We start from the raw sequence: 13,466 nt of genomic DNA on the forward strand, positions 1-13,466 counted from the left end.
AAGACCCAAGCGTATCTCGTGTATATGTCGATCACCGTCAAACAATACTTGTACCCTCCCTCGACTGGCATGTTGATTAAATCGGCTGACCAAATTTCATCTTTATCAAAAACTTTGACTTTGAGGTAATGTTTGTTTTTTCGAAATTCTTTGTGAATCTCGTCTGCTATGCCCATACCCAATTTCAATTTTGCCTTCAAGAGTTTTATGATAAGAGCCCTCTGTAATTTCTCTTTTAAAGTGGGATTGGGAATATTTTCAAGTTCGTGTATCTGCTTGGTGTCTGAATGTTATGTCTTTGTGTCTGTACAGTATGTCGTGTTTGAGCGCTGCTGCGTCAACTCTATTAACGGGTTCTTCCCCTGGTTTGGGATTATCATTTTCGTCTAAACGCAGATCTAATCTCGTGCCTGTACCTGTATAATTGTGCCCTGGGAGATGTTTTTCTCCGGGATATTTTGCCCATGGGAATCCAGGAAGAGAACCCAATGACTTTTGAATGTCTCCCGCACCGAAATACGTTTTAGGGCTTTGTGCAATTATCATTGACATTTTTATCCAATAATCTTAAAACCATTGCCTTTTTTGTTTTCTAATCTTTTATTTCGCATTTCTCTTATATGCTCCTGAGAAAATGAGGGATTTGTTGTTTGAGACAAAGTTGGCCACTTTGGGGATGAGAGATGTTAGCGCAGAGAAGAAACCGTCTCCTTCGAATTTTTTTTGTTCGTGTTTTAAAATTAAAGACATTATTATTTTTTTTAATGCGGTTATTTTATACTGTATTATTATAGTGATTCTTGTCTGTGGTTTGGGTAATTTATATGGAGTCTGTTATAATACAGTTTGGAGGAATCTGTTATAAATCATTTTTTTTAACAGTTTGAGGAGTCTGTTATAATACATTTTTAGCAGTTTGGATAGTCTGTTATAATACATTTTAACAGTTGTGTCTTTTCGGATATGACGCATTGAAAAAGCTGCGCATGCGCAGAAGCGAAATGCGTCATATCCGAAAAGACATATACTACTGGCATTCCACCGATTTGGTAGAAGCCTTAACGACATTAGCAAAAGCCTTTCCAGAAAGAGTAGATGGAGTTGCACCTTCTACAACCTTCCTCGCTTCGGGATACTATAATTTATTTTCTATTTTAAATTTTTTTTTCAGTTTGCCTCTTTTGGACAGTCTTTGGAAAAGGCAACAAGCTTTCCATTGCAATTGCAACAACAAAGAGCTTCAGTGCAATCCGTGTTGTCATGCCCAGACTGACCACAACGCGCACACCGAATCGAACTCTTACAAGTTCGAGTTCCATGCCCGAAGCGTTGACAGTTGTAACATCTGAGATGATTTGGTATATACGGCGATACTTTGATATTAAGGTAGCCTACTTCGATTTCAGATGGTAAATTAGGTCGGTTTAATAAAATTGTGTTCCGTTATTTAAAATAAAAGAATAAAGGTGTTGGTAGGAATTAATTGGCTGTCACGACGGATGGATATTCTATCAACGTTCGGGACTCCAATATCCTGTAATTCCTCCTTCATTTCCTCAGGAAAACATCCATTCAGGTCTGGGTGTCGAATGACCCCTTTGGAAGAGTTCAGAAAAGAATGAGGTGAAACTTTGATAGGGATATTAGCCAATGTAGATAATTTAATAACAGCTCAGAATGAATTTTGCGTGAGCATTCAACCAACAATGTACCTAAACTTACCTTCTTTACATCTATATGTAACATATAAACAATTCTCATCTTTATTTAACTCAACTCAACTCAAATTTTTATGTTGCATATGCTCTAGCATTCTGAGACCCCTCTGTTGGTCAGGTTAAAGTCTGTTGTGATGGGGGCCCGTGGAATTTGTTCAACCAGTTCCTACGGTAGTTGAGCCATTGTGATAAAGGATGCAGACCATATGAAATCCGTTGGATTCTAGGGGTCTCTGGCAGCTCCCAAGCCTGAAGGGGATCCGAGATAATTTGTGCCCCTCCCCTCAGGTATTTCCTAGATTCACCCCAGCTCTTATCTTACCTTCAATTGTCTCATAAGATACAAAATTAACACTTTCAGCTTCACCGCCACTTTTCTTTTTACTTTCAAAGTACATTTCTATCATTTCTGTAGAAGTTCTAGAATTCAATCCCGTCACTTTCAGGTGTTTTCTTGGGTTATTACAGTCAGCTACAGTCAGTTTATGTGGTACAATTGTGATTGTTTGACCATGGAATTCTATCTCTTTCTTTCTCAATAGTCTGAATACAACTTTATAAAAATATAATATAATGTAGTGAACACTGTATCAAATGGGAATAATTCAAGATGGTACACATCATGCCAGTAGTTCAGAAACAGGAGGAATGATCAATCAATCTAATCCTACCAAGATTCATTAAAATCAGTTGTTAAATTGTTACTTTTCATTTCCATTAAACAATCTCAGTAAAATGATAAGTTAAAATTGGTGATCTCAAAAATCTGTTGAACCATATCATAATCATTTTGAGTTTCTTAAATTTAAACCATGGGAGTCATTGGACACAAAATCTCGACAACAACAAGTATCACTATATAAGATAACCTAAATCACCAGGTAAGGTAATATACGCCCATTAGAAGCTATCAGAAAGAATTTGTAGGCCAAAAATTAGAATCGATTTATTAATATCTGAATATACTGAATTTTATGAGTCTTTATACTAAATCAATAGATATAATTAATCCTCACATTTAATATTATCTAAAATTACCTTCTCTCTCCTCAAATTCAATCAACGCTACTCTTCTTTGGTCATCATAAGATAATATTTTAAATTTAGCACCCTCCATTCCTGTGATTTTTTTCTTCCGGAAAAACATTGAAATTATATCTTCTGTTTCATTAGCAGGAAAATTGGATACTTGTATGATATTGGATACTAAAAAATAAAAACAGAAAAAGTAACTTTTGTGAAGACAAAGCTGTCCTAAGAGAGAACTAGGAATAGATTAAGAGTGAACTATGAATGAATTGGGAATGAACTTAGAGTGAACTAAGAATAAATTAGGAGTGAACTATAAATAAAATGGGAATGAACTAAGAATAAACTAAGAGTGAACTAAGAGTGAACTAAGAATACATTAAGAGTGAACTAAGAATGAACTAAGAGTGAACTAAGAATAAATTAAGAGTGAACTATAATTGAATTGGGAATGAACTAAGAATGAACTAGGAGTGAACTAAAAATACATTAAGAGTGAACTATGAATGAACTAAGAATGAACTAAGAGTGAACTAAGAATAAATTAAGAGTGAACTATAAATGAATTGGAAATGAATTGGGAATGAACTAAGAGTGAACTAAGAGTGAACTAAGAGTGGACTAAGAGTGAACTAAGAGTGAACTAAGTGTGAACTAAGAGTGATCTAAGTGTGAACTAAGAGTGATCTAAGTGTGAACTAAGAGTGGACCAAGAGTGAACTAAGTGTGAACTAAGAGTGAACTAAGAGTGAACTAAGAGTGAACTAAGAGTGGACCAAGAGTGAACTAAGAGTGAACTAAGTGTGAACTAAGAGTGAACTAAGAGTGGACTAAGCGTGAACTAAGTGGGAACTAAGAATGAACTAAGGCTGAACTGAGAGTTAAATAAGACTGAATTAAGAATGAACTAAGCGTGAACTAGGAATAGAGTTCAACATTCTGGTAACGTGGCGTACTATTTTATCTTAATCTAATATGACACAGCTTAAAACACAAAACTCTGTCAATAATCCGTCTAATAAAAACCACAAGCGAATGATATATTATTAACACAATTCTTTAACAATAGTACATAACGTTTCAACACAATTTACACGTCATTATATCATATCAACCGTTACTCAACTCGGGTCTAGGACTGTTAACCCACGGTTGGAATTTTTATATACTTTGAAAGGTGTGAGGCGTGATTTCTCAAGTTGGTTTATTTGTCTAATAGTTAGAATCTTCAGATCATTAGACAAAAAAGGTTTTCCATGAAAGGCCTGGCATAACGGAAACTGTCGAAACAATTTTGCTTTTAAAAAGTACACAATTCACCCTATTATCTGAGCAACGTCGTTGGATTTGAATAAATTCTTCACAACGGTACCGATTATCTTAGAATGACCGTGTGATAATAAAATGAAGACGTCCATGTAGTCAATGGAATGTAAACAACAATGGCATTAATTGTAGTCTTATTTAATTGTGAAATATTGTTTATCTCCCTTATACCTACTTCATCGAAGTCATCAGCTCGACATCTTCATCAGCTCAACATCTTCATCAGCTCGACATCAGCTCGACATCAGCTCGACATCTTCATCAGCTCGACATCTTCATCAGCTACAGGGAGCCCCCTGCAATAATGGGGATAAAAAGAATTTTACAGTTTATTCAAATAAATGCAAGTTTGATATCTTGTGATATTTATAATTATGATTCGTTGGCTCACATTGAAGCGCTTGAGCCCATATAGAGGTATCTTTTTTATGGCGAAAGTCAAGGCGAGTTTTACGTATCTTTTTTATGGGTGGCAATAAAAATTACAGTCTGGAAAGTTCAGCCGCCGTTTGATCTGATAGAGTAAAAATACCAAAAACATAACACATAACACATGATAATGAGTAATCCAAGACTACTAAAAATGTATTGACCAGAGCGATTGATTTTAGTAATCCACAAGCGTAAAAACTATTTAGACACAGCCTTTATGACAATTGTAGAAAATAAAAAAAATCGACATGAATTAATCTAATTATATCGCATGATTTGACCTTTGTAGTAGCAGCGGGTGTCGCGCGCAAAGCAGATCATGCTTATTTTCTCGAAACAACTGATAGTACTTCTCGTTTGAGGAGTCAACTACTATACAATTATTGCTCTCAATTTTGCCAACCCTTGCCCGAGATTTTTGGATTAAAGGAATTGTTTTGTTTGTATAGATTTTAATATGGAACAGACAGTTTTAGGTGAATTTTATGTAGCTGAAAAACATCGAAATATCTAAATATCGGCTTATATAATACATGCTTAGTTTGGTTTCAGATCGATTTTAAAACCATTTCAACTCTTGTTTTGTTCAATAAAATTTGTCTACGTGCGAGAAATATTATTCTACAAATCCCTGCCAAATCTTCTATATCATTAATTCTAATGTCTTTTTATAATTACTGTCTGTGGTCAGTATTCAAACTTATAAAACATTATTCAATTCTTCTGTTCAATGATCTTTTATTAATATAGTAGTTTAATATAGTAGTTTAATATAGTAGTTTAATATAGTGGTTTAATATAGTAGTTTAATATAGTAGTTTAATATAGTAGTTTAATATAGTAGTTTAATATAGTAGTTTAATATAGTAGTTTAATATAGTAGTTTAATATAGTGGTTTAATATAGTGGTTTAATATAGTAGTTTAATATAGTGGTTTAATATAGTAGTTTAATATAGTAGTTTAACATAGTAGTTTAATATAGTAGTTTAATATAGTGGTTTAATATAGTGGTTTAATATAGTAGTTTAATATAGTAGTTTAATATAGTATTTTAATATAGTAGTTTAATATAGAAGTTTAATATAGTAGTTTAATATAATAGTTTGCGAAAAAAATGACAAGTATTGACTGTTTCAAATTATCGTGGAGCCTTTAAAATGATAAAGGCAATTGTTGGAAATCGCAAAAGAGTAAACTAATGCGATCATGGAAACATATCATGTTTGTTCATAACAATAAGCAATACATCTACAATTCACACTTCCGCTGGTATGTTTCGTTAACTTCTAGTTGAACCGGTTGTCGGATCATCACTAGAAAAGTAGACGTAAATGAATCTATCTGCTTGAATAGCAAATTGAACTAAAATGAAATAACGAGATGACTTTGTTTACCAGTAATTACAATACTGATAAATCAACGACAATTCTAAAACCATAGAGAGGAACAAATAAACATTATAGAGCCTGTGATAGAGAGGAACAAATGAACATTATAGAGCCTGTGATAGAGAGGAACAAATGAACATTATAGAGCCTGTGATAGAGAGGAACAAATGAACATTATAGAGCCTGTGATAGAGAGGAACAAATGAACATTATAGAGCCTGTGATAGAGAGGAACAAATGAACATTATAGAGCCTGTGATAGAGAGGAACAAATAAACATTATAGAGCCTGTGCCTACTTCGGGCGTGACACCCGCCTCTACTTATAAAGATCAACATCATGAGTTTAAACTTTATCTACTAATGACAGATTCAGCTGAACAAGTTCATTAAAACACGTTAAAATTCTTTCCCAACAATGCTGAAGACTGATTTTGATTTTCGGTTGTTTGAATTCATCAGTCTGACAAATATCAACTATCAGCTGCATTGAAACTGGACGTATGAAAAAACCCAAGCCCATCAACGCTGGTAAGAGCTCAGCCCCGCGTTCACTAAAACATGTTGTTTTGAAACCTTGTCCGTCTTCATTAGCACAATCGGTGCAGAAAAGTGAGACGTAAAATTCTGTTTCATATACACATTCACCTTGTATTAGTGACATGACGGTTTGATATGTATGATATAAAAAGTTAAGTGGCTATCAGTATAGTGTAATAAAACTTGTCTAGGTTTGTTATTTAATAATAATATAATTTATGTTCAATCTTATTGCTTTACTCCATCTAGACACCAGTTATATTTTTATATAGTATTATATTTTTGGATGTTAGTATTTGATATATTTAAACATCGTCTTTATATCCTTTCAACCTGCAACCCCTTTCAATTTTCATATCAAGACGACACGAGGTGTAAATTCTGTTGAAACGTTATTTGCTTTGTTTTTAAAGAAGTATGTTAACCATAATATTCCCGTGTGTGTTTTGTTATATGCGATCTTCTAAACGTTGCTCAAATCGTGTCTTTATGTCTCGATAAATCTCGGAACCGAAAATTACCATTCATCTTCCTCTGTTTATACGTCACATCATGAGCAATTGCTCAACCTACAAACCGAATTTATGAAAATGTTTGGGAAAATTCATTAAGCATTGTTTTATACTTCTGACTCGCCACATGAAATCAACGATATTGGTGCATATTCAGGTACGATTCATAGCATTTGAGGTATATCTACGCTACCCAAAAACAGAGATAAACCTACACTACCTACAAACAGAGGTATACCTACACTACCCAAAAACAGAGGTATACCTACACTACCCAAAAACAGAGGTATACCTACACTACACAAAGACAGAGGTATACAGACACTACCCCAAAACAGAGGTATACCTACACTACCCAAAAACAGAGGTATACCTACACAACCCAAAAACAGAGGTATAGCTACACTACCCAAAAACAGAGGTATACCTACACTACCCAAAAACAGAGGTATACCTACACTACCCCAAAACAGAGGTATACCTACACTACCCAAAAACAGAGGTATACCTACACTACCCAAAAAACAGAGGTATACCTACACTACCCACAAACAGAGGTATAGCTACACAACTCAAATACAGAGGTATAGCTACACTACCCCAAAACAGAGGTATACCTACACTACCCAAAAACAGAGGTATACCTACACTACCTAAAAACAGAGGTATACAGACACTACCCCAAAACAGAGGTATACCTACACTACCCAAAAACAGAGGTATACCTACATTACCTGAAAACAGAGGTATACCTACACTACCCCAAAAACAGAGGTATACCTACACTACCCAAAAACAGAGGTATACCTACACTACCCAAAAACAGAGGTATACCTACACTACCCCAAAACAGAGGTATAGCTACACTACCTAAAAACAGAGGTATACCTACACTTCCCCAAAAACAGAGGTATACAGACACTACCCCAAAACAGAGGTATACATACACTACCCCAAAACAGAGGTATACCTACACTACCTAAAAACAGAGGTATACCTACACTACCCCAAAACAGAGGTATACCTACACTACCTAAAAACAGAGGTATAGCTACACAACTCAAAAAGACCCCGCTAACCTGAAGGTCCGGGTTTTTCGGTGATGTTAATTGGAGAGACTGACAAGGAAACGGTGCCTTGTAGTTTCGTTTTGGAAAATGAACTCATACACTGTTTGCTACAGACTATTGAAACATCAATCGACAATAAGAAGGCCAATGCGCAATGTGCACCTCATAGCGTTTTGTTCATCACATCAGGCGTAAAAAAGAAGAACGTAAAACTTCATTTCCGTTCCTTGCTTTGTTTGTTACATTTTACTACAAGAAACTAGGTTAGCACATTCTGTACTACCAAATAAACAATGATTGCATGACACAATAATACTATAGAGAAAATCAATTCTTATTTACTACTAACGGTAATTAAATTAAGTTTTAAACCATATAATTAATTCAAGAACAATAACTCCTACATTGATTTATAACGCAACTTTTTGTTTCCCTTAGTTTTATTTGACAATAATGTCTCGTTAATTTGTCAATAAAGCGTAAAATAGCTATAAACTTACCCGATATTCTTTACATCGTATAAAATCTGCACTTGGTGAAACGTTTAGCTTATTCAGCGATGTTTATGTGGATTTAATATGAAGGTTTTTAATGAAAGAAAATTGATTTATCGAGTTGACTTAATATCCAGCTTCTGCATTGTTTTTATTTCATTACCTTTGTTGGATTCCTTTTATCTTTGTAAAATGAATACCAGTTTTACGATACTTGATTTGAATAATGAAGACGGTTCAGGGCATGCTGAGTGTTTAAGGGAGAAGTATTGTTGACAATTTGCCTGATCCTATTTCGATGATTTGTTGTCCACTAACTGATCATTAGTGAGTATGGTCTTTATCCGGTGCTTTTCAATTTGGTTTGCATGTGTCTCCAAATCGTATTTTGCATGAAAGCAATGTCGAAAGTGAAATTAGTATTGGATACCAGACACAGTCTCAGGTAGTTTGGACTATGGAGTACAAAATGCTGTAATTGATTCTGTATAGTGTAGTATTATGAGATGTTGTGTTTATTGGAGTTGGATAGATGTGTTTCCATAGCCAGTGACACATCAAATGTCCCCAAAGAAAAGTGAAAATGTCCTCAATTAGGGACATATTGCTGTGGTTGTAAACGTACCTCTTAAGGACAGAGGAACACCCATGCTCCAGCACATTTTCAGTCCGACCAGTGAAAACATAAGACTTCTGTTCAAGAAGCTGTCCCCTATCCCCCACACACACACACTTCATTCTTAAGAATTTAAATATATTCAAACATCCCAGTATTAAGGCAGGAGTAATATGAGTGATTGTTCAATGAAATGGAATGATTTATGATGATTAATGATGCTCTACATCAGATTCAGCCATCTTATAGAATTCATCTCTGGGTCAGTGGTAATAACCAATTTTATTCTATATCAACTAGAACAGCATAATTCATTAGAAGAAATTTGTGAAAATGAGTATTAAACAATTTTCTGCTTCGCGAGTGACACCCGCCACTACTGTATAGGTCAACATCATGAGATATAATGATTCTTTTATCTTGACGACATCGAATATTCTACCAAATACAATAGTTTTGTTTTGTTGTATAAACTTAATATCCATAATATAAGTAATGGTCATTTTCGGTTAACATTTTACTTCCGGTTGGTCGATTGGAATATTGTTACCAACCTTCAGCCGTATCATCAACGTGGTTGAATTCCATACAGTATAATATTTTGTTTTGAAGTTTTGTTTTTAACCTTGAATAAGACATCTCAGACCAAAGATAATTCGATATTACCAATAGAGTGAGAATTTATTGAATTCTGTAGAAAGATAGACGTTCTATTATCTGAGTTCTATTTCTAGTTGTATTATTTATTAAATAGGAACCTAATCATATTTAGATTATTCAAATGATAACCGCCATCAGTCTTGAAAACTAGAATCAATTGAACTTCCGCTTGGTCTGTTCTGTTGTTTAATCGCCTTTTCCAATAAATATTTTTGACACTTGTTTAGGTGTTATACAGACGATGTTGGTGTTGGTGTTGGTGTTTTTGAACAGATTTCATTTCATTTTATCTACAAGAGAAAGAGGGAGGTTTGAAATAGAGGTACAGTTGATCATGTTTCACCATTCGTCATCAATACCTTCATATAAACTAGGCTAGTTTTGCTATTGTAGTTTCTGTTGTAGATGGGGTCAAATTTAACCAAGTTTTTACATTTAGACACAAACCTAAAGCTATTAAATCAAGAGGGGAAACAAACTTGCCTGTTAGCAGAGAGTCATCTGCCTTTGTTGCTTTAGAAATAATCAGAAAAGTATTTTTAAAATATCAAACGTACCGACTGTAAGTTACAGTGTAACTGGCTAACAAATAGATCAAATTGTCTGCAGATTGATAATCGTATAATTAATTACATTGTCATAATTCGTCAGTATTCTCCATCGAGACTGTAATAATCAACCAGAAACAGTTCTTCCTCATCACTTAACATTGAATAATCCTGTCATAATTATTGTTACCTTGTTATCCCTTCATTGAACACTGGAAGCATATCGCGAGAATCAGAATAATCCTATAGTATATATAAATATTGTCAGCCTGTCTGAACTAAAGGTTATTATTGAAACCTTGGCTATTGATATTAAACTATTATAATCAGTCGCCCATTGTCTCATGTCGTTATCTGTAATGTATCCATTATTACCACGAAACGGAAAGAGATGATTGTATTGTTCTTGGTAATAACAGACTTCTGGACTGGTATTTCGTTGCTGAGTTTCTTTAATATAAACATTATTACAAATAATACAGTCTTATATTGTTTTTTTTTTACAAATATTTTGTGTCCCTGTGGCTCGCTTTAAGGCTATCAGCAGTCAGTCAGTGCAATAGATACTGCTTTATCACTTCCGAAACCATTATATATTTGTATAGTGTATTCCTCTAGCAGGTAAACCTCGTATTCGGCATCCATATAATGAATATTCACGTTGTCAATCAACATGCTTGTACGTAGACATTTCTACGTTGTGTTTTGTAAATATGAACGATTGAATACCATACGAGTACGAGGACGTATGAGAACGAGCAGCCGTATAAAAGGGTCGTTGTGATTGGGTAAATTCACTGCTTCATTTAAAGATCATTTTGTTAAAATGGACTACAGTGTCATCAGATTATCGACAAAGGCGTGTGTTTTTAACGGCTATAAAGTATAGTCTGAGCTGTATTTCTAGAAAGTGTGATACATTTCGGAAGTTCCACATCCAATGATCATTTTGATCTCATTAAACCTCTAGACAAACTTATTTTTAAAACAATAATCACATACATGAAATATTAAACCAGTTCATTAATTTTGTCTATGAAATTTAGATTGCCCAAAGCGACACTTAGTCAATTAGACCCGTCTAGAAGGAAACATATATTTCTCTCAGGACCCGTAACTCTAGCTAATGTTTCAATACCTTTTTGGATGATTAAGCTAACAGTTATTCTTTATGGTATCTTGTTGTACTAATGTACTGTATATTTTAATATTGAATGAAACGAAATGGAGTTTTACGTCCTATTTTTCTGTACCTGATTGGGCTAATGAATATGGGTTATAATTAAAGGCATCAAAGGAATTAACATGTGATACAAATTGAAAAGACACAAATCAAACCTTGGTTTGTGATCCAGGACGTGGGTTGGGGTGTAGTTGGATGGGGAATGGGGGGGGGGGGGGGTAGTTTCGGAGTAAGTAAAGAACAACAACACGTTATGTTTTAGTAGTCGAAACACACTATATGATACTGAACAAATTTCACTTCAAGGGAAGTAACTCTGCTAACGAAAGTATATTTCGAAAGTAGGTCAACGCGTAAAATGTAAACATATCACTGGCTGTCACTAATATCGCTTAAACAAATAGTTTGTTTTTTTAATATCCAGAATATTACTTGTTAAAATAGAGTTATAGATTGTTAAGGAAATGAAGTTGAAGAATCAATGAGTTCGTAACGAAAGTTCTCGAAAGGGGGTGGTGGAGGTGGTGGGGGTAACGTTTTATGACATACTACCTTGCAGAAACGTTCTTGGCTCTGTATAGCGAGGGACCAACCCAAATAAATATAATACCAGGATAAGCAACGAGGACTCTCTAAATGAGATGCTGATTTGACAATACTGAATTAGACCCACCGATGATGAGAGGCTGAGTATAAAAGATTTGGTTGACCAACTACTAGTACCTTGAACATTACAAAATAATGATAGAAGCTATGATGTCGAGCGTGCGCAGTGACGCTGGGGCCAATTTTATCATGCATTCAAAGGTGATTTTAGTGCTCTTGACATCCGAATGGTCAATAGCTAGACTTGATTAGACCAATCAAATTGTCGTATATTTCAAAATCTGGATTAAATTTTTTAAGACAATAATTTTTGTGAAACAAAAACGAAACGAAAAATATATCACAACAAAATATAATTTGACTCAAATTTTATTTATACAATGATAACACTAGATCAGCAAAAAAACACAAACCTCATCAAAACAAAATAACATGATCACTGTAAAACAGGGCAATGATTATATTCTATAATATAACACGTGTAGGTATTATAATTAACATCATCTCAATTAGTCAATACTGATAGATATTTTAACTCAGTTCAGAAAACGGATTAAAATCATTCCGAATCGTGCTGTTGTATTGGACTGAACGAGTTGTGTGATATCAATATTTAACCGTAGCAAGGCAACTCGATTGTTTGAAAGTGTTTTATTAAAGCGAACACTGAACGTATTTTCTCACCAAGCGGTTGACCTCTTTGAAATTGCACGTTCAGGGTCGAAACGTTACAACAAACTACAAAGCAGCTTGTTCATAAACAAAACACTGGGTACGGATCTGTTAACACAGTTTGTTCCATTTTAAAACTACACACATGTACTTAACTAGCGAAACTACCATAGGGATTAGCAGATATTCATCTTTATTAAACGAAAATCAAACTTTATAATGATCATATCTAATATACAGCAGTCTGGTTGGTTTATCACCATTACACTCCAATTATTCATAATAATAAAATACCAAACAAATATTTTCAGCAATATTGACACTTTAATAGGGGTAGGAATTTATGCACGTGAAAACACATTATCAGTTTTGGGGATTATTTGAAAAAGGTGTGGAGTTGATGAACGGAGTTGCAGGGGTGCTATCATCTGTTCCGGAAGTGTCTCAATTCAGAGGAAGGGGATAATAAACTCAATCGATCTAGTAATTAGGAATCAGGAGAAAACAACATGACTTACAAATCGCCAGCTTTTCAATGACTTCATAACGGATTAATATAAGCTTCGACTTGTTTCTGAAACCATTGCTTATATATATATGTTATTTTGTAATTTATAAATGGATATTTTTTTAAATAATTTCAGAGTAAAGTGACTGCAATGTTTAGAATT

The 13,466-nt window shown here is 34.2% G+C and overlaps 2 protein-coding genes across 2 annotated transcripts in view; one reads left to right on the forward strand and one right to left on the reverse strand.

Annotated features, from left to right (window-relative positions):
• The window catches only part of LOTGIDRAFT_170158 (hypothetical protein), a gene marked incomplete at both ends in the record, with an annotated part of 6,271 nt that extends 5,719 nt beyond the window's left edge, over positions 1 to 552 (reverse strand). Inside the window, one exon of the mRNA XM_009068797.1 lies at positions 417 to 552. Coding sequence (XP_009067045.1) covers positions 417 to 552 — 136 coding nt within the window. The remainder of the gene's footprint in view (positions 1 to 416) is intronic.
• A 6,640-nt stretch (positions 553 to 7,192) lies between these two features.
• On the forward strand, positions 7,193 to 7,468 carry LOTGIDRAFT_67041 (hypothetical protein; the record flags this gene model as incomplete). The annotated part of the gene is made up of 1 exon (XM_009068783.1): positions 7,193 to 7,468. A coding segment is annotated over one exon (276 nt), but the record flags the coding sequence as incomplete, so codon positions are not given.
• Between the last annotated feature and the right edge of the window lie 5,998 nt (positions 7,469 to 13,466).

Source organism: Lottia gigantea (genome assembly GCF_000327385.1).
Source record: "Lottia gigantea unplaced genomic scaffold LOTGIsca_94, whole genome shotgun sequence".
NCBI lineage: Eukaryota > Metazoa > Mollusca > Gastropoda > Lottiidae > Lottia > Lottia gigantea.